Raw genomic sequence first — 25,539 nt, 5'->3', positions numbered from 1 at the left:
CACACAAGAAGTATCTATTAGGTAACTAATTTGTAATTAAGTCTGTGATCTTATCTTTAAGATCATTGTTAAACATGTTATTTTTACAAGGATCCATTATACAAACCAGAGCTAAAGTTAAAATTACAATCGGAAGTACTGTATAAATGTGGATTCTAAAAGATTTCGTGACAAGATATCTTTCGATCTTGCAATTACCAAACTGCTGTTTCAGTTTATTTGGTGGTCGTTTTCATCTTAATATATGAATATTGCATTGGATGTTTGCCAAGTTTTGGCAGAATACTTATGTTATTTCATTCTTACTTCTAAATCCTTATGTTGATGTAACATTTTCCCACGGTTTAGTATCTGAAGGGCATCTAAAACATAACATGAACCTTACACATGAAATCACTAAAATTAACGTACAAGATTGTAAATGTGCGAGTTTGGATTTAACTTCCCTGTTCACTAACGAACCAGTCAAGAAGACGATGGAAGTACAAAAAAAAAAAAAAAAAAAAAAAAACAAAAAAAAAAAAAAAAAAAGAACATGGAGGAAGGGGCTTATATATGTGACTGAGATTACGACGTTTTGATAAAACTGTTGACAGCGGCCATCAGCGTTAATGTGTCCAAAAAATGGCGCTGCTATGGGTTCGAGTCTTTCTCTGATCTTAGCTAACATCTTTATGGAATGGTTTGAAACGGAAGAGGTGAGCAAATTAAACCAAGGGAGCTTAAAATCATAAAATAGGTAAGATACGTGGATGACATCTTGATCATTTACAAGGGAGAAAGGGAAGAACTACACAAGTTCCTGGAAAACATAAATAAATTAAATGAACAACTCAAGTTCACTAGAGAAGAAGAGAAGGAAGGAGAAATTCCTTTCTTGGATGTAGTACTGGTCCTTACAAACCTTACATCTTGTTCGGGTTGCCCCAGGTCCCTCAGTGTGAGGCACCTCTAATGTCTCCCAGAGAGTTGCTAGTGCATCTTCCAGTATATTCTACATCTTCGAATCTTGGGTGGTCTGGGATGCAGCTTAGATATTTGTCGAGCTTATTCTTAAACACATCTAGGGTCACTCCTGATATATTCCTCAGATGAGCTGGCAACGCATTGAATAGACGCTGCATTGTCGATGCTGGTACGTAGTGGATTAATGTCCTGTGTGCTTTCCTTATTTTTCCTGTATATTTTTTGGTTTTGGGCACTATTAATCTAACCTCTGCTTGCTTCTCTTTAGCTCTGATATTTTTTTAGCTCCATGATGTTTCCGGCAATTCCTTCTAGCTCCATGATGTTTCCGGCAATTCCTTCTAGCTCCATGATGTTTCCGGCAATTCCTTCTATCTGTTTCCATGCCTGAATTACCATGTAGTGTTCTCTTCTCCTTTCTAGACTATATAATTTTAAATATTGTAGTCTTTCTCAGTAGTCAAGATCCTTAACTTCTTCTATTCTAGCTGTAAAGGACCTTTGTACACTCTCTATTTGTGCAATATCCTTTTGATAGTGTGCGTACCATATTATATTGCAATATTCAAGTGGACTATGAACATACATTTTATAAAGCATAATCATGTGTTCAGCATTTCTTGTTTTGAAGTGCCGTAACAACATTCCCATTTTTGCTTTACATTTTGCCAATAGAATTGCTATTTGATCATTGCATAACATGTTCCTATTCAACATCACGCCAAGGTTTAACTGCTTCCTTATTTGTGATTGTCTCATTATTAGGTCCCCTATATGCATATAGCTTTCCTTCTCTATCTCCATAATTTATTGATTCAAATTTATCAGAGTTAAATACCATCCTATTTACCTCTGCCCAATCATATACTTTGTTAAGGCCTCTTTGTAGTGCATTCCTATCTTAAATCACAAGTAATTTCTCTACTTATTCTTGTGTCATCGGCAAAACTACTCACTACCGAGTCCTTAACATTACTGTCTATGTCTGCAATCATAATAACAAACAGTAATGCAGCTAACACCGTACCTTGTGGTACATGGGATATTACCTTTGCTTCATCCAATTTCTCATCGCTTACAATAACTATCTGTTTTCTGTTGTGTAAAAATTCTTTTAACCATCTTCCTACTTTGTCCACTATATTATGTTTTCTAATTTTCTTCACTAATATATTATGATCTACCTTGTCAAAAGCTTTTACAAAGTCTAGAAAAACCACATCTGTCTCATTTCCGTTTCTCATATTTTTGTATATGTTCTCACGGTGGACTAACAGTTGGGTTTGTGTGCTTTTTCCGGATACAAAACCATGTTGTCCTATATTAAACAAATTATTTTTTATTTAATGTTTCATAATATTTTTCTTCATTACCCTTTCATACACTTTCATAATATGTGATGTTAGACTCACAGGCCTATAATTACTTGCCTCTAGTCTTGATCCACTTCTGAAAGTAGGGGTAATATATGCTAATTTGTGCTCATCATAAATCTTGCCTATATCTACACTTTGTCTTAATAATATTGCAAGTGGCTTTGCGATAGAATGGGCTACTTTCTTTAACAAAATAGCAGGGACACCATCAGGCCCAGCTGCAGCTCCATTTTTAATTTCATTAATAGCCTGCACAATATCGGCTTCATTAAGATCTATATCTGATAAATATTTACTATTTTCATCCCTTATTTCTGTATCATTATCTTCATTATCAATTCTAGGGGTAAATTCTCTCTTATATCTTTCTGCCAATATGTTGCATATTTCATTTTTTTCATTCATTAATCTCCCTTCAATTCTTAGAGGGCCTATTTCTGTTCTTCTTTTATTATTCATCTTTTTCGAATACGAGTACAATAGTTTGGGAAGGGGAAAATTTAAAATTCAAGGTATAGTGCAGGAAGAAGACATACTTAATTCATACATACATATTTTCTCCAGTCACAGGAAGGAAACTAAAATGGGAGTAATGACAGGATTGGCCATTGGCCATTTGCAGTCCCGAATTCTTTGTTGAAGAATTTTAGGAGATTATGATACCCTAAGTACTGGTATATATGGCAGCGTGTCTAGACTGAAGAATGGTACTACAGCGAGAGCCGCAAATCTTGGAAAGAGCGGAGCAAGCAACACATACAAACATAAGGCACTACAATCAGATGTCCACAGTTGCCAAACACTGTTGGAAAAAAAAACCACAGAATATGAAATTTGTTTACAGGAACACTATCAAAACGGCCAGACTGATTGTAGAGAATGCCTTTATTCATACCATGCGCAAACAATGTAATGGCAGGTATCACTGGGAATGGACTCATAGAAAAATCATGTAGTACTCCACAATAGGAAAGGCAAGGTAAGCACAAACACAAAACACCGTACGGAATATGAAGAACACCTATAATGTGCCACGGGCAGAGAACGGTCAAGGTCACGAGGGCAGGGTCAAACAAGAGATGTAGGGTAACTGAAAGCTCAAGAAGCCAGCACGCAAATATAAATACAGCTGGCCTATACATATTCGGTCATTTCATGGATACTTAATAATATGGATTGTTTGTCCTTGAAAGCTTGTAACTTTTTTTTTAAAATAAATAACTCTGCTAGATACCATCCAGTTTGAATGAGGTCCTTTTCGTAATATATATATATATATATCTAATAAAAGGAGCCCATAAAAACACCAAAATGTAGAGAGAAAAGTACTATATTTCAGAGACTGCTGTCTCTCTCTTCAGGTATATGAATGAGAAAAGTTTACAGAAAAGGTGGTATTTATACCAAGAGATCCGTCCACAAGTAAGCAATTTAGGTTACCCCCGCTGGATAATCTTCCTTTAATCTTCTTAAGCATTGGTTAAATGGAAAAACTTGGTCGACGACATCTGAAACCCACGCCCCTTTTTGTTTTGAGATGTTCCATTACCTGCTTCTTTTCTTTTATTAAGGCCGATTCCATCATTTGACTCTTGTACCGGCAGTTGCTGCTATAAATTACACGTTGACAAATTCCAGTTTATTCTATGGTTATGTTCATTTATATGGTTGAAAATAGCAGAGTTCTGTTGTCCATACCTAACTGACCGTTTGTGTTGTATTAATCTCTGGGAAGTGATTTACCTGTAAATCCGATGTAAGATTGGTCACAGTCTTGGCAAGGGATCTCATAGACCCCAGAGTCCTTGGGAGATGTCTTTTGTTGGACGTTAATCAGGGATTTGGCTAAAATGCAAAAGGGTTGGATTTCCCAAGGGTGTGGGTTATTCTCTTAATCGTCTCCAGGTGAGGAATTTTTATTTTATTGTTGGGTGTGTCTCTGGTCTTGTCTTTAGGGGGTCGGTAGAAAATTACGTTTGCTTTTTGAATTGCTTTCTCAATTATATGGTCAGGATACTTTAAAAACGAAAGTTGTTTGCGAATTAGTTCAAATTCTTTTTCCAGGAAATCTGGGGAACAATTCGTAAGGCTCTTAAGAATAGGTTGCTAGCTACACCTATCTTGATAGTAATGTCGTGATAGCTAAAGTAGTGAATATATGAAAGTGAGAAAACGTTGGTTTTTCTGTATATGGTAAATTTGTATTCTGTCGTGTCTCTGATTATTAAACATCAAGAAAAGGAATTTTTTGTTGTCTGTTTCCCATTCAACTTTAAATAAATTTGATGCTGGGCACTAATGCGTTTAATTTTGAGAGGAATTCATTAAAATTACCCCACCTATTATCCCAAAATGTTAGAATATCATCCACGTATCTCATCCACAGCATGTTGGTTTTATTTGCATTTATTACTGTAGTTTCAAAGATTCCATGTACAGATTGGCTAAAATAGGACTTAAAGGACTACCCATACTACACCCGAATTTTTGCTGTAGAATGATTCCCCGCAATGAAAATATGTGTTATTAGATGCACATAATTCAACTAACTTTTATTATTTGTGTCAAGCGCCAATGGGAAATGATCTGAATAGGGGGATAATTTTTCCCTTAAAAACTGAAGAACGTCCTTGTACTGGTACTTTTATGAATAGGGAGTCTCGTCAAGGCCTTAAAGTTTTGTTTTTATGTTGTGAAGTGGTATATGTGCTTCTCTGAATTTGTGACAAAATCTTCCGAATGTTTAATGTGACTGGGAGAAAAAGTGCCTAAAAAAGGAGAAAGGAGGAGGCCAGCTACCATTTAGAAATTTTGTAATTGAAAGCTCCGGCGCATGAAACGATGGGTCTGAATGGAAGATTGTCTTTGTGAGTTTTGGGGAAGGCCATAAAAGTAGGGTAATTTAGGATTAATTACTTTAAATTTCTCTAATAGTTCAATACTCTTTTTGTCTTGGCCAATTAATCTTACTTTCCGAAAAAATTCTGTGGGAACGTTTTGGAGGGGATTTTTCGTCAGTTTTTTCGTAGGTGTTTGTGTCGCTAAGGAGCTGGTGACCTAAATTGGCTTACTTGTGGACGGATCTCTTGGTATAAATACCACCTTTTCTGTAAACTTTTCTCATTCGTATACCTGAAGAGAGAGACAGCAGTCTCTGAAATATAGTACTTTTCTCTCTACATTTTGGTGTTTTTTTTTATGGGCTCCTTTTATTAGATGGAATTCTGTTGTTACAGAACATTTTTTTTTACCAGTCATATATATATATATAATATATATATATATAATATATATATATATATATATATATATATTATGAATGTGTGTGTGTGTGTATGAGTGTGAGTGTGAGTGTGAGTGTGTGACTGTATAACTTACCACTTCAACTACATAGCGCTTCTGTCGCTTCATTCATTGCCGGTAGATGTGGTCCACCCCAGCTTAATAGCTGGGCGCCACAGAAACGTTCTCGCACAGAAATATTTACCTCAACGGTCCAATCACCGTCCAGAGATAATCCTCCCGAGCCGAGTGCAAGACGCTCATTGGTCTGACAGTCCATCTCTGCGAAAGATGTTTAGATAGTCGTCTAAACACTAACAACGGATTCTTCGTAGTAACATATTTTGCGCGCTCTCGCCTCTCTCCCTAATACCGAATACTTTAGTCTAAGATCGACCAAGGCCTTGAGATCTACTAGTCTCGGACTAGACTGCTTCGGAAGAACACAGAAAGCCTCAAGGTAAGGAGACACATTTCCCGTTCTGCAACTGAAGTGACGGTTTATCGGCCTTTCCTTTCCCTGTTCACTGTCCGAAACGAAACAAGGTGAGGTGCGTCATTCAAAATCTTTTCCTACCTATAAATAATTTTCTCGCTGATGTCATGGGTTGCAAAATGTTTCAGTCGGTTGGTGGTGCCATTTTTTCTCCACACACACACTCATACATATAAAAACATTAAGCAACAAAGTCGTTTGTTATCCAATTCTCGTTCTTCGGGAAAATCAACGAAGAGGAATTATACGTGATAAATGGTTCGATGCATAAATCACTCGCAGAAGACGGAGACGCTTGTAGACGGATAGCCGTGTTGGACGCACGCGACGTGCCGCGACGGATTTGGTGGGGCCTTAGCCTAATACGACTTGAAATGCAATAAAATTAATAACGCAATAAAAGATAACACAATTATGAATACAAAGACTCACTCATGGATATGCTTAGAACTGCAACAAAATGTTTTAAAAATTACATATAAATTTTTCAGTAGTAACTGACATGAAACAAAGGTGCATAAGCATGTTTTTACGATATTCTCTGTTCACCTTGTGACAGACACATGTTACTCATGACTTGCGCTGGTATGCTACGTAAGGCACCTACACGTACTTACAAATTATGTGGATGGTTTGCTTTATCGAAGAGGGAGGAACGGTGGCACAAAAAGTTACTCTTTTCTCTTTTTTTACTTTCTTTTATTAAGCATTTATCTCCTGCATGTTCAGAACACTGTGACTTGTCAGTCAACTCCCTAACACACTAGCAAACCCACACACACTCATCACATGCACAACCCCACGGCACTCGCTCACACGTTCATACAACAGCTGACTCACTTGCCTCTGTTTTCTGTGCAACTCACCCACAGTTGTAACTGAAACATTTAACTATATATATGCGTCGCAGTTCCTCTCTCTCTTTGGCTCGTGCCATACAGTACTCTTAGGAAGATCGTCGGCTACTCTCATTACTTTTTTTATATGATCAATCCCCACAGCAAACTCTAACAGTTGTTCGATCCTACGATCTTGTTGAGAAATTAATATTCCTAAGGACATTTCTGTATCAGGAAAAACAACACGATTTGTTCTCACTTCATTATCAAATTTAAAAATTACTTCTCTTTCCCAATGAAAATCTAACTACTCTTTCAACAAATATATCAAACATCTCTTTCAACAAATATATCAGTCTCGCTACTTTACTCAAACAAGCTCTAATGAATTTACGTTAATAATTCTGTCTTTAAATCTTAATTACAATTCTTCGATGGGGACAAATGGAATGTATTGTCGCTCGTGATACTTTAACTATAATCAGAACACGGCCTAAGAGAACCATCCTTTTTTTTTTTCTCTCTCTTATTTTTTTATACAATTTTTTTTCTAATGTTACTTTCTACAAATTCCCTATCTGCATTTCCCTAACACAACATGCTATTGATTACGCTACTAAAGGCTACACAACTCGTTCATTGTGCAGTCGAACTAATACTAATATTAACTATCAGTGACAACTTTTAGCAATCACGACGGCTTCTAAGCGGGGCGGGGTTTCCCACCTCCGGGGGTGTGAAGGGTATCCTCTCATCACATCCCCATAGTATCCCAAGACTATCCCGTAACTGTGACCTGATTTTCGATCATACAAGGGTTCTACCAGTACAATGAAACGCGTAAGATAAAATTAACACATGTGTATTTTCCTTAATAGTTACACAGGGCCCTGTTGCTAATAATACGCTACTAATTATATGATTATTATATAGTCGGAAGGTACTCTAAGGCGACACGCGCCGACCACTGTCTTTGAGACGCGCCCTGACCCGTCGACCACTAATTCCCTACTGACTCTTAACTTTTCAAACTGAACTTGTTTGGGTCATAGGTCTAAGCTGATTGGCCTCTTATAATTGAAAGGAACCAATAAGGGTCTTCGATGTATGGCACTCATTTGAATCACCCACGCCACGCCACCAACGATCATATGGGCATTCGATGAATCAGCGATATCTATCCGATCGTTACTCTCTCATCACACATACGCACAACACATCTAACTATGAGATTCAGGGCCTCTGTAACACGGTTTTTTCGCAATAACTTTTTATCTATGTATTTCATAAATATAATGCTTATTCGAATACATATTATATCAACACATAAATTTTGAGTGTATTCTGCACTACGTAGGTTGAATAAATTTGGTACTTATAATGTAAAAGTGACCTTTTTTGAAGACGGGCCAACTTACTCAGAGAAAAGGTTTCGAACGCACTCGTTACGTAACTTATGACAGCATTTCTTCCCTCTTTCTCGATGGATGATTGGCTATACGTAACGAAGGCTAAACCTCTGGCAGCAATGACATACAAATTTAAATACAAGCAAAGCAGTACACCTTTATGAACTCTGAACCTCCCCACTGATAATTGTCATAATGAAAAAACACCAACAAAATATGTTAATAAATACAAAAACACTTCGATTATTAGTCTAACTCCCAAAATAAGTTTCCAAAGAAATTACAGTCTACTTTATAGGTCACAATCAGATTGACAAGATGTAGGGATTAGTTGGTAATTACCAAAAACACTAGTAGACAAGCTTGATTTGATAACTGCTATATCCAATGTCAAGCATTTTTATTTATTGGCTATCTACCTATTTACTGAAAAAAAATAGCCGGTACCGTATTGGCTTTAAACCTTCACCAATAATTATCGTCAGAATGGTGACTTCATGAGGCTCCACCCACTTTCGCCTCGTTATAATTCAGGATAACACTAAAGGCTACCATGGGCATTGTTGGATTAGAAAATTTAACTTCTGGCTATAAAAACTGATTTCTCGAGTAGTTGTAAGAAGTGCTAAATGATCCTCAAGGATCCCAGCAGTTGGTCTAAACGTTTTATTTATGTATATTACTGCTATACTGTTGCGGCACTACTGCTACAGTAGTATTACTACGCTAGCACTGATACCTAACCCACATCTATGGGGGGTTTTTTTTTTTTATCGTTCCGCCATTCATAAAGTCAGGGTCATTTCAGAGCCGATAGCATTTCTTGTCTGGTGGATGGGCGGGCAACATTTAGTCAAACGGTGTTTGTTTACCTTGCTTACGTAATGAATGTTTTTCGACTCTTGCTCGTATCATTGGCCATGGCGTCGGCTAGAGCATTTTACTCTATAAAAATTAAAACTATCGGGTTTAGGTTATTGATAATGCTGACAAAATTTGTGTGTGGTTGTAAAATATACATATGTCAACTTTCAGCTACATCCGATGCTTTGATAAGGAGCAAAGTCTAAAAAACCGTGTTACAGAGACCCTGAATCTCATAGTAGTAGAATTTCCGTTACGTCTCACACATGACTTTTCTATGCAGATCAGTTCACCACTCCCCCCCACAAGTTCTGCGTCCCGCAGAACTCAAAACACTATTTTTTTTCTTTATTTATTTATATGCATTTTTCCCTTATTTAGTCTCAATTATTTGTGCACTGTTATTTGAGTACCTTACCGACCGAAATGTTATTAGAAATGTCATTAATAATTCATGCAGAATAAAAACTAAACTTAGCAAGCCAGGGTCAAATTGCGTGCTTACAATTGGCAATTTACAGTCTGTTCTGAATTCCACGCATCACATTGTAAATATGTTCCCTAATGAAAAAGAAATTATGTAAGAATCAATGAAATAATAAATTTTATATCACCACATTAAACACATTACATTCTTCTTAAAATTGGAGCACAAAACCTGCAGTCATTTCAAAAAATAATAAAAAAATAAACAGATAGTACAAAAACCTGTGGTTATAAGAAAGCAATAAAATAAACAGATTACTATCAATCATCAAGACCAAGAACTTGTACAAACACAATAATGAAACAGAAAGTATGATTTGTCTCAATTTATGCATGAAAAGGTATCATCACAAAATCAAAATAAAAGATTAAAAAGGAACACGGCAGGTTGGTGCAAAGATACGTTTAGAATAATGTTGATACTTCAGAACATGACACCATATTTGCGACCTTCGTCTGTATGCACGTCGGGCGCACCGTTTAATGATCCCTTGGACATGCTTGTATATCATCTTCACTCTCCTCTCCCAGGTAACCAGGCAGTCCCGGAAATGGGGGTACCGGTTTGTTCAGATGCCACATCAGGACATCTTTCTCTGACGGGATGCATGTGTGATAAGTGGTTTCGCACTGGGCACCGGTCCTAATATGCTTTATCACCGCAGTGTCGTTTTTAATTTCACGCGGTACGGACCTAGATAGGCGGGCTCAAGTTTATGTTTCTTCGGTTGCAGTCTTTTCAAATAGATCCTGTCCCCTATTTGTATCTTAGACGTTTGTGTGCGGAATCGCTGATCATATTGCGTCTGATACTTTTCATTTGCCCTCAACAGAAGTTTCTGCGTTATCTGAAATACTCTTCGGGTTAGGTTACATAACATCACCCGGTATTGCTCAACACTATATAACGGTAAAGTTCTAGGGTCCATGATCACTGTATATGGCAATGAAGGGTCCTGTCCATACACTAAAAAATACGGAGTATCTCTTATGGAGCTGTTGTACGCAGTATTAAGTGCAAATTCCGCCATTTGCAACATCTCTGCCCACTGATTCGGACTATCTGCCACTAAATATTTCAAAATATTTGTCACTTCTCTATTATGGGATTCAACTAACCCATTGGCTGAAGGTCCGGTAGGGATGCAAGATCGTGAAATGTTCCACTTAAATAATGTTTTTGTCAGCTCTTTTATCTCTTCATTAACAAACTCACGCCCATTATCACTGATTAGAGTACGAGGACAGCTGAATTTCGTTATGAATGAACACAAAGCTCTGGCAACCGATGTTGCGGTCTTATCCACCATTGCGTAGGTGTGCGTATAACGCGTGAACGCATCCACCATCACACATACATATTTGAACTGCCCGTCCCCGGGAGGGAAGGGTCCTACGACATCGATATGCACTCTGTTAAATTTAATTGGCTCTACTGGCCACATGCGAGCCTTTGGAATAGAGTGTTTATGGTTTTTCATGGTATTACATATGTGGCACTGGCTGATAAATTTTGTAATGTCTGTTCTCATTCCTATCCAAAAAAAGGATTCTCGTGCCCTCCTGAGGGACCTTTCTATACCTATATGTCCTGCATAAGCACTTACATGTATCATGTGGATGGCTTTCTCTACCAAAGAGGGAGGAAGGACGACGCGAGATCGGATATCGCCCGGTCTCTTCTCATATTTACAAAACAAAATATCTCCTTCAATGAAGAACATACTTCTGGACACCTTTAGGAAATCGGGAAACTCGTTACTCGCACCCCTTACATAAGCCCTAACCTGCCCGATCCATGGCTCGGACTTCTGACCCCTTATCACCTCTCCAACACTCCAACCACACAAATCAATCACACACTCATTTACACTCCCAGGGCATTCGCTTGCTGACCCCCTAGGAGGATCAGCCCTTTCGCTCCCACGACTCGTTTCCCTTCTCTCTCTCCCTAACTCTGGAGTTCCCGAGTTATTCCCGTTTTCTACATCGGCTGCCTCTGACTCATTTAACTGCTTCTTCCGTCGTTGTTTCTCTCTCTTTGCGGCTCGAGTTGTAACTCCCATTATGGCACTTCTGGAGAGGGCATCCGCTACTTTATTTGTTTTCCCTGCTATATGTTCATTCCCACAACATCAAACTCTAACAGCCGTTCTATCCAACGAGCCTGTCGAGTGGTCAAATCCCCTTTCTTGAATAAATCTCTCAATGGACGATGATCTGTGTTAATTTTGACTTTATGCCCCAGTAAAAAGTAGCGATGTCTCTCCAGCATCCATAGAATAGCCAATGCCTCTCTATCGAAGGTACTGTAATTCTTCTCTGCTCCTTTCAATGCTCGTGATGCAAAACAAATCGGCTTTTCATTTCCTGCATCGTCAACTTGAGAAATCACTCCCCCGATAGCTATACTGCTCGCGTCAGTGGTTACTACAAATGCTCGATCGAACTTTGGATAAGCCAATAGTTCATTACTAGTGAGTGAAATCTTTAGTTCTTGAAAAGCCATTTCTTCCTCCCGTTCCCAATGAAAATCTTTCTGCTTTCTCAATGAATCTAGCGGTCTCGCTATTTTACTGAAATCTTTTATGAATTTACGGTAGTAGCCCGCGAGCCCGAGGAAACTGGCTACTTCCTTTGCATTCTTCGGCCGGGGAAATTCTCTAATTGCTGCTACTTTATCGGCACAGGCTTAAGGCCTTCGGATGTTACGATGTGCCCCAAAAATTCAACTTCTTGCTGAAAGAATTTACATTTAGTTAGATTAATTTTCATTCCCTGTCGCTTTAAAGCTTCTAAAACTTCAATAATGTTCTTCTTGTGTTCTTCTACTGTAGCCCACCCTATTATGATTATGTCACTAAATAAAACAAAAGGGAGGTAATTATATTTTCAAACAATTGATCATTAGCTAGAAGGCTGTCTTTCCTTGCTACTCTCGTCTATAGGTATTTGATGATAACCTGACTTTAAATCTAAGGTGGTGAGAATTTACTATCCCTAACCTTAAACCAATCAACTCTTCGATAGAGGGCAATGGGTAATGCATTGTCTTCGTGATACTATTCAACTTTCTATAATCACACATAGCCTAAGAGAACCATCCTTCTTTTTAACCATCACGATTGGCGAGGCCCAGGGAGATTCACTTTCTCTGATTGTCCCTTGTTCCCTTAATTTATTGATCTCGTTCTCCACTTCCCGTTGAATAACAAACTGGTATTCTATAAGGCTTAGATCTTATGGGTGGATGACCCCCGGTTTCTATAACAAAGGAAACTATTTACTCTGCCTGGGGTTTCGTCGCCAATCGCGATTACATCTTGATAAACCTTCTACGATTTCTTTGACAATATTCTGATAAGTAACAGGGGTAGACCCACCAGCTGCTCCGGAGGAGTCTACTTAGACGTTCCTCACTGCGACCTTGAAACGTGCTACCCAAGGTCGCAAGAGTGTAGGAAGCATCTGCTATTTCACAAGGTTCAAGGTCGCATATCGACTCGCTGTTTAGTACGATACGCTGGTCACTGACATTCATAAATGGCACATTAATTTCTCCCTGTATTACCTCACTCAGACCCGGAATGATAAAATCGTCCCATTTGTTATGTGGTCTGATCATAACTAAAGTGCCTTCCGGTATGCTCCGTGAGGGTGTCACGGCGAGGGATGAGAGGGTCCGGGATGGTGCCACATCTCCCGCCTCTGGGGCAGCGGGTACTTTTCCCCCAGCTCCCTTCGACTTAAGGGAGACTCGTAGGCACCTCGGTCTCTCCCCCTCTGTGGGAAATTCTTTGTCCCTTTAAACATACCTCGATCCCTTTCCCGGCTGTGCCAGCCACTCTTATTTCGTTCCTATCCACAAAATCAATTCCTAAAATAACTGAAATTCCTTCCACTTGTAATGCTGGCACTACATAAAAGGTATGTATCACCACTCGCCCATCGATGGTTACCTGTTGTTTCACAGCCCTTTGGGTTACCATCCGATGACCACCTGCAGTACTCAAAACTAAAGAACCTTTCATCGGCTGCACTGATCCTGTCACCAGGTGTTCTTCTAACAGAGACACACTTGCACCAGTGTCGATCAACGCCCTTCCCTGTCGCTCCCCTACCCATATTTGCACGATCGGCACCACGGCTTCCTTCGTGGATTGAGAGTGGGAGATAGGCTCTTGCCTTTCTCCTGGCACTCTGAACGACCGGGCATGGGCAGTTCAAAAGAGTGCCACCTATCTCTATATCCCTTCGTGATTGGCCCTTGTGTCTAAGGAGCCAGAATAACCAATCAGCTTCTTGCATAACGATACCATCTGAAGGGGGCATTTGAAACAGGCCGCACCATCGGTCACAGCAGTTCGTTAGTGGGTCCCACTCAGTACAGATTGGGTCGACACAAGTGGCCAGTCACCCCCAGTGCCGCAGTCCCGTTCCCGTCGGCCGCCACACAAAGACGTGCGTCACCATGAGTGTCAATAAGTCTAACCTGCCGTCCGGTTGTACACTAGTATACTTAACGTAATAATTACAGTTAAAGGCCACCTGTGTAGCTAAGAAGAATACACCTGTGCTAAACGTTTCATCGATTATTATTTTTGCATGTCCTACATTGCATGCACGTAAACTTTTCTCTCTCCTGTTTTTCCTTCATATCCTGAACCCACAAATGACAGAGATCAGGTCATATAATTTCGGTGTCAGTCGTGGGGTCATGCGAATAATCGCATGAGGTCCTTTAAGGTCCTGTAAGGTATTGTGAGGTCCTGTTGGGTTCCTGAGTCCCGTAAGGTCCTGTGGGGTCTTGCGAGTCTTGTTGGGGGCTATGAGGTCCTGCGAGATTACGTAAGGTCTTCCGAGGTCTTATGAGGTGTCAAACAAGCGTTAGTTCTGAATCATTTTAGCGATGTGAAACGTCGGCTCTTAAATATACAATGTATGACAATAGAACGACCTTCCATGGACTCCCTATCGTGTATCATCCGAGCTGCTGCTCCTGTCTTCTGATGTATATATATATATATATATATATATATATATATATATATATATATATATATATATATATATATATATTTATATAAATATATATATATATACATATATACATATATATATATATATATATATATATATATATATATAATATATATATATATATATATATATATATATATATATATATATATATATATATATATATATATTATATATATATATATATATCATATATATGTGTGTGTGTGTGTGTGTGTGTGTGGAGTAGTATATATTGCTTAAAGACTCACAGTAAATGCACGTGACTTCATTAAATAAGCGAACACCACAGGAAAATGACAGGCAGAAATCCAAGCGCTTTCGTCTTTATTAAGACATTGTCTAGGAACGAATGAAATACAGTTGGAAAGAAAGTTACTAGAAACACAAAACGGTTAAGAATACCATATGGTTAATTGTCAAAAGGGTAAAATTCAAAGGGATGATCCATGATTATCGGATATCACACGGTCACAAACTTAAACATAGATTCAACCATTAGAGAAACTGAAACGCAGCCATACAAAGTCCTAAACCTTGTATAAAACTGAATATATTAATTTTGTTGCTTATATTTATCTACAACGTTTTTCATTATGAAGGCATCGGGTTTAAATCAACCAAGACTTAAATTTAGAACGCTTCCATTATTTGACTTGATGAAACAAGATTCAATGATATTCCTTTTAACTGTGTCATTACATGGGATTAAAGCTCTTACTTGACTCCGGTTAATATGATGATATAAATCTCTCATATGTACGAATAATAAAGCATTCGATATTTGTCCAGTTCTTACAGAATATTGATGCTGTTTGATTCGTCGTGAAAGGGAATTTCCGGTTTATCTGTAATGTATTTTATCACACTTTCTACAAGGAATTTCATATATGCAGCCGGGAAGATCTTTAGGAGAATTTTTCATTACTAAACTCTTAACATTAATATTACTGAAAAAAAATCATTTGTTATGTAAAAAGCTTTAAAATTGCTAAGAATTTCTAAAAAAACTTTTCATCATACAGTAATTATGCTTACTAAATTCAAGTTTGCCATTAGTTAAATAAAACTTTTGTTCTAGCTCTTTTCCATGCCACATCTACAAAAGTCCTTGGGTATTCAAGTTTCAAGGCGCTACCATAAAGTTTTAATCTCAGCTTCAATAAACTGCGGGCTACAAACACGTAAAGCCCTTAAGAGCATCCCACAAAAAACTGAATTTTAAGAGGTGAAATTTCTATTATTTCAATGGACAGTTACGTCAAGAAAATTCAGATTACAATTTCTTTCTTCCTCTACAGTAAGTTTTATAATAGGGACTAAATTATTGAGATTAATAAGGAATTCCTGGAGATTTTCGTGAACTGGCCAAATACAGAAAATATCATCCACATACCTTAACAATGTAAATTTTGGGGGCGAAATTCTTGGTAAGAGTTTTGTCTAAAAAATTCCATGTAAATATTGCTAAGGACAGGAGATAAGGGATTACCCATAGCCATGCAAAATGTGTGTACAAAAAATTCCCATCAAAACAAAATTTATGAGACTAATGAGGTTTGCTACAGTTAAAGGAATATCATAATGTTCTAGTTCATCCTCTAAAATTTCAAGTAAATCACCTCAGGCAGTTTTTCTAAAACGAGGGCATTTGAGTCTGGCTTGTCTTCATCAGTGGCACTACTTTCTCTTGAAGTACATTACTCTACTGTCATTTGGTAAAAGTCTGGGGTCTCAATCAATCACTGATACACAAGCACAGGGACCGAATGATTCTCGTAATTGAAGAATTTCAAATCCCTATGTCATTAGAAAACTTACAAGTCTTCAGAATTTTTTCACCAGTTCGAGAATTCAACACACAACAGGCTTCCTTGAAGAGGAAGTTATTCTATGAAGGATGAGACAATATTCTTTATATACAAGCATGAAGTGGCATGAGGTAACCATTTAGAAATGTGTAGAAAAAGAAAAGACTGCCATGTTATTGATCTGCCTTGAATGACTTGACCAATTCCTTCATTCACCCAGATGTGTTGCGATTAAGTTTAGCTGCTCTTTGCTGTACACTTTCTAAACTAATTTCTCTCTTTCCAGATCTGCGACAACCATGGCGGGCCCAGTTGCATCTGGAGTGTTGACATTCTTTGAATCAGGTTCCAAGAAGCAGGCAATCGCTTCTGCCATTGCAGCAGGGGGCTCTGGCAGTCTACTCCTCTTGGGCCTCAATAGTGAAGGAATGGGAAGGCGAAATCACATGATGATTGAAAACGGGGCTGGTCACATGATCAAGTTGCAAAAGGTTTACCTGCACTGGGGGAAGATGAAGCAACCACCGACCTCAGTCATTCAGCATCAGCATCAGGACGAGTGTCTCTTCCACGCTGCTGGGGGCTGGGCCATAAGCGGATCCAGTGGCATTGTCACTTATCAGCTGGACGATGACACATATCTCCACATCATGTGGGACTGTCCCATCAGCTTCGACTTTTCTGACAACTTTGTCGGTCTCTACTTATGTGGTAAGGAGGAGAGGGAACCAGTTGCTTCTTTATTCAAGACGATGTACCAGGATATTCCAAATCCAAAAATGATGCCGGAGAAAGGCTCCTGTTATGACCTCGTTTGCTGTGGTCCTGGAGACGGAACATATTTAGGAGACGCAGGGGAAACACGCACAAAAACATGGGGCGTTCGCCGACCCTGTGAGGTTAGGAACGAAAAGTTCTATGTCACAATGACTATGGGAGATCGACATGAAACATCCAGTAAAGTTACGATCTTAGGCAAAGAATTCTGGCCCAAGTTTTAATGACAAAAAAATCTACAATTGTTAACATTTCTTTGCCTGACACTGCTTGTCATTGACTCGTGAGGTTTGCTTGTGTGTTTGTGCTGAGCATCATGCTGGAGCTATGCGTAAAAAGGTATCAAATTTTGTATTGTACTTTGTATTCTTACTTAACGGTGATGGCAAATCACCTGGCGTTGCAACAAAATTGTCAACACAAAACCCAAGCACTAGCAGTTTTCTACAAACAGTCTCGTCCTCGTCATCCTTTCTGAAAACTGAATCCCATCACTCGATGATCCTTCTCGTGTCTGTCATAAGATTCTGATTTGGCTCTACTGTTTCCTTGGTATTCAGGGGAGTTAGTGGACCTCATGTTCACCATTTTACTGTTAAACTTTGAACAAGGGAAGGAAATGTCACCTTTTACCACACGGTGATCTGGCCCTGCCCTTCCACAACACCCCCCCCCCCTTTCCTCTCTCTCTCTTTCTCTCTCTTATAATTACTCCCTGACTACTGAAGAGCTCCTCTCTCTCTCTCTCTCTCTCTCTCTCTCTCTTTTATAATTACTCCCTGACTACTGAAGAGCTCCTCTCTCTCTCTCTCTCTCTCTTTTATAATTACTCCCTGACTACTGAAGAGCACCTCTCTCTCTCTCTCTCTCTCATAATTACTCACTGACTAGTGAAGAGCTCCTCCCCCCTCTCTCTCTCTAAGGTTAGAAATAATACAGCTCATACATTAGCATAACAGAGATATCAAATGGAAAAGTGTCGATATTAATCTGCATAGCATGGGAATAAACAGTCTAAAAAGTTCGTGTATTTCCTTGTCTATTTATTCTCATTTACCCTTCATCGCGATTTCCTTTAAATATAGCTAAACAACCTAATGCAAGCACGGAGACCTAATTTAGGGTTGATGTCAAAAAGTTCCACTCCCTCATATCTTCACAGCACTTAATGCGAAGGTAATATATAACAGGAAATAATTCTCTGAGGCACAATTTTACTTCGGCACATGTATGACTACATTACATAATATACAGGGTGTCTATAAAGTCCAAGTACCATTCTGAGCAATAAATACTTGCAATGTCACTGGGACGTTAGGGACACCCTGTACTCGAATATGAATTGTATTTGCTCACAGCTGTGGTACTGTCAGGTAATAGTAGCGCCATCTATTGAGTGGTTTTGTCGGGTAATCTCAGCGCCATCTATTGTCTGGTGATGGTGAGTTGGAGTTCATTTATTTTTCTTAACTATCCTTGTTGGGTTTCCGTAAGTGACATCAATTTTCGCCCTCATTTATCTGTTATTGCCGCCTGTCACCCACCACTACACAGGAAGGTATTTATATTTTTCATAAATATAAGTAAACAGTGCTTAATGTTAGTTAAACCTTAGGTTATAGAATGGTTAAAAATAACTGTTGTGAAGTGATTTTGTTTAGGGACATTTTAGTGAGTAGTTCACCTATTATTGATGGGTTAAAATGTTGACAACAATACAGTTTGATTTTATGTATTTTTCCAGGCTCCTACCCTTACATATATATAATGATTTCGTATCTGCGGTTACTTTTGGCCTAGCCGCATAACTCAGGGTAATTAACAACATTGACTTGTCCACCCATTTTTTTATGTACTTTCGAAGCTTGTGCTAACCATCGCTTCAGATCTTCAACAAGAAGTCGTCATATTTATGTTATCTCATAGATCTAATGTTGACCAGTTATGTATGTAAATTTATTTACTTCAAACTTCCTAGATTTATTTGGCTATAACTTAATTTTGAAATATATATCTTGTACATTTATTCTATCCATGTGTTTGTGTTCCCTCAGTGTAACTATTAACATAAATGTAAACAGAGATCATATCCTGCAAATAGTTGAGAATATAAAGAACCATCGACAGTTATGTTCTGATTCACTTTAGATGCACTTTATATAGCATTCAATTTGATTGTTGGAAAATTGAATGTATAATGAAAGAAACAAAGAAAAGCTAAACAACTCACAATGCAATGTGGAGACAATTACCAAATGCTGAACAGTTTTGAGGACTAGAGCAATGCATTTAAAGAAACAAGTCGAATCATTACAAATGATTTCAGATATGGTTTTAAACCTTTAAACCTACGACCATACACTATTAAGAAGATAAATCGCTTACTAATTTATTTCTGGTTTGCATCAAGGCCAGTTAAAACTGAAATAATGCATTAAAATATAAATGTAAAAACAGACTACTAAAATTACAACCAAAATCTAAAACATTTTTTTTTTCTAATATAACTTTGAAAACCGTTACCAGTTAGACGAAGTACATCACGCCGCCTACTGAAGTGCAAATTGAATGTCGTAGGGGAGTGGTCCATGCAGTTGATAAAGTAAAATGTATACATGGGCTCTCCCTTTATTTTATTATCGTCTCGAGGACGAAAAGGGGATAAAAATTATTTTTCCTTTTTTACCAACGCAAATCCATGGTCTATCTTAACCTTCCAACCTAGCTATGCTCAGAAATTCGTATTTTAAACGCTAGCTCGTATACATTAAAGGGAAGAGGAAGAACCAGAATAAAAATCTCACCGCTGTATAATATACTGCCTCCGCAAAACTCCCTAAATACCCCTTTTCACTCTAGCTATCTCTCGTGAACCTAAGACCTTCCAATTCCGCCATTTTAAATCCCCGGAGAATTAAGCCTGCATATGGGTCGGCTATGTATGGATCCTGGGTGAATCACACAAGAATTTTACGGCCGCAGTGGAGAAAGTTAGGGTAAAGGCAAGGCCAATAGAATTTCTATTGGCCTTGGGTAAAGGTACCATGTGCCCTTTGCGTAAAGCAATAAGTATTTGCCCTTATTATTCCTCTCTCCACAGAAAATAAAAACGCTTACCCTTGATTTTCCTTATTCTGACGTTAAGAATATACACTTAACAATTTTTTTTCTGTTTTTTTTTATTATTCACTCTTCCATTCTTTTGTTCATATACGGCAATGGATAGGGCTTGAGTAGACACGTGGCTAGGGATTTAATTCTATCCTGTTTAGACATGCATGTGACCGCGAGAGAGAGAGAGAGCTCGACAATGAACAGCGCGTTGATTCCTTGGAGGTTGATTCACGTGAAAAACGAAAACAACTAAATATCTTTACAACGGGAGATTCGTTCATTTAAGCTTGCAATTCACGAAATATGGCACTCATTTTCGTTTTGAATTTTATTCTCTAAATACCTCTGTGCTTTATGCAACGGCACATAAAATGAAGCTAAGGTTTAAATTTCTCTATAGTCTATCGGCATACACGTGGTCTATCCATAATCGCTATAAAGGCAGTCAGATTTTATACCCCTAACTAGAATACCTAGTTCAACACAAATAACTAGAAAATAAAATATACCTTTTCCTGTTGTGGGAGGAATTGGGAAACCTTGTTTTTGCTTGCTCATAAAAATATTAAAAGGAATTCAGATTCGTTTCTTTTGTGATACCAGTTTTAATGATCGCTACACAACTGGAAATGAAAATTCCTTTTCACACAAGACTAGCATAAGGTCGCCATTTTGTTCTGAACTGCTGCTCGTTTCCTCCTGGAAAATGTAATTAAAAAAAAAAAAAAAAAAAAAAAAAAAAAAGGCCTTAAATGGAGGGACAAGAGATCATAACAAAAGAAAAAAAAAACTATGGCAGAAGGCCGATATTACTAAGAAAGGGGAAAGGATTTACATAAAAGCTGGACTTTAGTTTTACATTAACTATATTTACATTAATTTACATAGGTCCAGGAACTAATAAGGAGGTTGATTGTCGATCCACCGGAAACACGTGGCTGGGCAACCCGACACAGAGATCAGAATTTTGCGCAAACGGGTTATTTTAATGCAAGACTTATTCCAAAGGGTTCCCAATTTCTCCCACAATCAGGCACAGTGTTTGTCTGCAAAGAGATTGCATTCTGCTGAAGTCCCTGTGCTCTATGGAGGTATAAAAAATACTTGGGAACCCCCAGAGGAGGCAGAGGGAGCAGAAGGGTTGAAGTGGAGTCTGCTGGGCTTGAGAAAGTCTGAGGAAGTCCTGCTTCAGAGTGGTTTGGAGTGAGGTCTGAGAGTTCAGAGTTTCTGAGGGCGAGCTGCTGCTGTCCTGCTTTTCTAAAATTTCGCCTGGGTAGGCTCCACCCCTAATCCAATTTTCCCTGTGAGGGGTAAATTCAGAACAGCCAACAGGATCAAAAAGGGTTTCTCTAGAGAATGGAGGCTTTCAGTTCAAAGGGGTAACTTGCACACAGGCAAGGATGAATGAGTCTTGTTATAAAGAAATCTTTGAACTTTCCTTGGTTACTGGCTAAAATCATGGGAACGCAATTAAAATATGAACCCTATATGTATATATATATATATATATATATATATATATATATATATATAAAATATATATATATAAACATATATATCATATATATATATATGTATGTAGTATGTATATATATGTATATATATATATATATATATATATATATATATATATATATATATATGTATATATATATGAATAACTTGATCACGAAGTATATAAAACGTGATGCTATGTATAAATAAAGGTTTTTTGCCACGAAGGAAAAAATGAAAAAGCAAGATAGCCAAGTACTTTCGGTCCTGTTCGGACCCTTTACTTAGGCAAACTGATTTTACAGAGAACAACATAGTCTAAAGAAGGCTTAATATACAAACTGACACTACAAGATTAGCAGTAAAGGGATTTTCACTCTACAGAAAGGAGGAGCCGCCTGAGGGTAGCCACACCTTGAAGGATACACGCAGTAAACAAGTGATTCTTCCAGAGAACAGTACATTTTGAAAAAACATGGGAGCATATACAATTTAATATCATGAATTTTTACACAAATTTTCCTAAACAAATTATTATTAATGAAAAGACGAAAGAAAATAGAAATATATATATATATATATATATATATATATATATATATATATATATATATATATATATATATATATATTGAGCAAGAGAAAGAGGGAGAGAGAATATCGAACCAGAGAGAGAGAGAGAGAGAGAGAGGAAACTAATAAAACTATATACATGTGGGACTAATTTATTAGTTGTTCATTTATTTTAAGGTCCTTCATAAACATCTTACTAATATATGGGTCCAAATGGTACATTCCCAGGATAAGATTTAGGTTGTTTTTATTAGTGATTTGTATAATTGCCGATTCCAGTAAATTTCTTGAAACATAATCATTAGATCTAGCAATTACCGAGGTATCACCCCAATTAATACAATGAGATTTTTCACTCAGATGGATAAACAGTGCATTTGAAGTCTCGGCTGTTCTAACTGAATACATATGCTGCTTAATACGTACACATAAATTTTTACTTGACTGACCAACGTAAAACGATGGGCAATCCTTACAAGGAATTTTGTAAATTATGTTGTTATTTGTTACGGGACTATTCTTAATTAGCATACCTTTAATGGTATTGTTATAAGAGAACACTACATTAACATTAAACGATTTAAATATCGATTTTATGGTTTCAAATCCACGAAAATAAGGTAAGCTAAGTACATTTTTTAGGGTTATTTTTTTTCTTTTTTCATTAATAGCAACACCTATAAAACTTTTGTGAGCTTTTGATAACATAAATCAATTAAATGAGGTGGGTAGCTGAGATCGTTTCCTATCTTTTTTATGTATTCTATTTCTTGGTCCAGATATTGTGGACTCATGATACGCAAAGCGCGTAGGAACATAGAAGAAAAAATTTAAGTTTTAATATTAAGATGGTGGCCAGAATAAAAATGTACATATGTTAAATTATTGCGGGTTTTCTATGAAAAATACTGAATTTGCATTGGAAAGATTCTCTATGTATTAATACATCTAGGAAGGGATGACATAGTTATTTTCAATTTCAACAGCGAATTTTATGGATGGCAGTAAATTATTCAATTTAGACAGTAAATCATTTACATCGATACCACCAGGTACCATTTTAAGGGGATAAGTGTGATATTCGGGAGGTGTTGTCTCTCAAAAAATTCCATATATAAGTTTGAAAGGAGAGGTGATAAAGGGTTACCCATGGCCATACCAATATTTGTTGTAATATTCTCCATTAAAAATAAATCTGCAATCACAAATACATAACTTAATTAAGGAAATTATTGTGACTAACGGACATAGGCAATTTATGCAGTACTAGATGTATTAATACATAGAGAATCTTCCAATGCAATTCAGTATTTATAGAAACCCACAAATAATTAACATATGTACATTTTTATTCTGGCCACCATCTAATATTAAAACTTAAATTTTTCTTCTATGTTCCTACGCGCTTTGCGTATCATGAGTCCACAATATTCTGGACCAAGAAATAGAATACATAAAAAAGATAGGAAACGATCTCAGCTACCACCTCATTTAATTGATTTATGTTATCAAAAAAGCTCACAAAAGTTTTATAGTGTTGCTATTAATGAAAAAGAAATGCCTAAAAATGTACTTAGCTTCCCTTATTTCGTGGATTTGAAACCATAAAATCAATATTTAAATCGTTTAATGTTAATGTAGTGTTCTCTTATAACAATTACCATTAAAGATATGCTAATTAAGAATAGTCCCGTAACAAATAACAACATCATTTACAAAATTCCTTGTAAGGATTGCCCATCGTTTTACGTTGGTCAGTCAAGTAAAAATTCATGTGTACGTATTATAAAGCAGCATATGTATTCAGTTAGAACAGCCGAGACTTCAAATGCACTGTTTATCCATCTGAGTGAAAAATCTCATTGTATTAATTGGGGTGATACCTCGGTTATTGCTAGATCTAATGATTATGTTTCAAGAAATTTACTGGAATCGGCAATTATACAAATCACTAACTAAAAACAACCTAAATCTTAGTCTGGGAATGTACCATTTGGACCCATATATTTGTAAGATGTTCGTGAAGGACCTTAAAATAAATGAACAACTATAAATTAGTCCCACATGTATATAGTTATTATTTCTCTCTCTCTCTCTCTTCTCTCTCTCCCTGGTTCGATATTCTCTCTCCCTCTTTCTCTTGCTCGATATATTTATATATATTTATATTTTCTTTCGTCTTTTCATTAATAATAATTTGTTTGGGAAAATTTGTGTAAAAATTCATGATATTAAATTGTATATGCTCCCGTGTTTTTTCAAAATGTACTGTTCTCTGGAAGAATCACTTGTTTACTGCGTGTATCCTTCAAGGTATGGCTACCCTCAGGCGGCTCCTCCTTTCTGTAGAGTGAAAATCGCCCTTACTGGTAATCTTGTAGTGTCAGTTTGTATATTAAGCCTTCTTTTGACTATGTTGTTCTCTGTAAAATCAGTGTGCCCTCAGTAAAGGGTCCAAACAGGACTGAAAGTACTTGTCTATCTCGCATTTTCATTTTTTTCTTCGTGGCAAAAAACCTTTATATATATATATATATATATATATATATATATATATATATATATATATATATATATATATATATATATATATATATATATATGTATATATGTATATATATATATATATATATATATATATATATATATATATATACATATATGTGTGTGTGTGTCTATATAATTTACCACTTCAATTACATAAAGCTTCATTCCGTGCCACAGAAACGTTCTCGCACAGAAATATTTACCTCAATGGTTCAATCACCGTCTAGAGGAAATCCTTCCAAGCCAAGGACGACACGCTCATTGTTCTGACCGTCCATCTCTGCGAAGAATGTTTGAATAGACGTCTGAACACTAGCAACGGAATCTTCGCAGTAACATATTTTGCACTCTGACGCCTCTCTCCCTAATCACGAATGCTTTCGTCTGAGACCGACTCATAGTCTCGGACTAGACTGCTTCGGAAGAACACAGAAAGCCTCAAGGTGAGGACACATTGCCCGCTCT

At 37.3% G+C, this 25,539-nt stretch overlaps 1 protein-coding gene across 3 annotated transcripts; it reads left to right on the top strand.

Moving 5' to 3' along the window:
* Positions 1-5,772: 5,772 nt before the first annotated feature.
* LOC135198143 (uncharacterized) lies at positions 5,773-19,377 on the top strand. Of its 3 annotated transcripts, none has more exons than XM_064225624.1 (2): positions 5,773-6,170; positions 16,856-19,377. In XM_064225624.1, exon 2 carries the CDS (start codon positions 16,869-16,871, stop codon positions 17,568-17,570), a length of 702 nt encoding a protein of 233 aa, XP_064081694.1. In that variant the 5' UTR covers positions 5,773-6,170; positions 16,856-16,868; the 3' UTR covers positions 17,571-19,377. The 3 variants fall into 3 exon arrangements, with proteins under 3 accessions (XP_064081694.1, XP_064081695.1, XP_064081693.1); XM_064225625.1 differs by having other exon boundaries at positions 5,773-6,175; XM_064225623.1 differs by having other exon boundaries at positions 5,775-6,084.
* The last annotated feature ends 6,162 nt before the right edge of the window (positions 19,378-25,539 follow it).

Source organism: Macrobrachium nipponense, chromosome 21 (assembly GCF_015104395.2).
Source record: "Macrobrachium nipponense isolate FS-2020 chromosome 21, ASM1510439v2, whole genome shotgun sequence".
In the NCBI taxonomy this organism is placed as follows: domain Eukaryota; kingdom Metazoa; phylum Arthropoda; class Malacostraca; order Decapoda; family Palaemonidae; genus Macrobrachium; species Macrobrachium nipponense.
Note: the sequence above shows the minus strand (reverse complement) of the source record. Positions and strands in the feature narration are given on the sequence as shown.

Bases quoted from the DNA above. Each gene is read 5' to 3' on its own strand.
- LOC135198143 (XM_064225624.1), top strand. From the start codon at position 16,869: ATGGCGGGCCCAGTTGCATCTGGAGTGTTGACATTCTTTGAATCAGGT.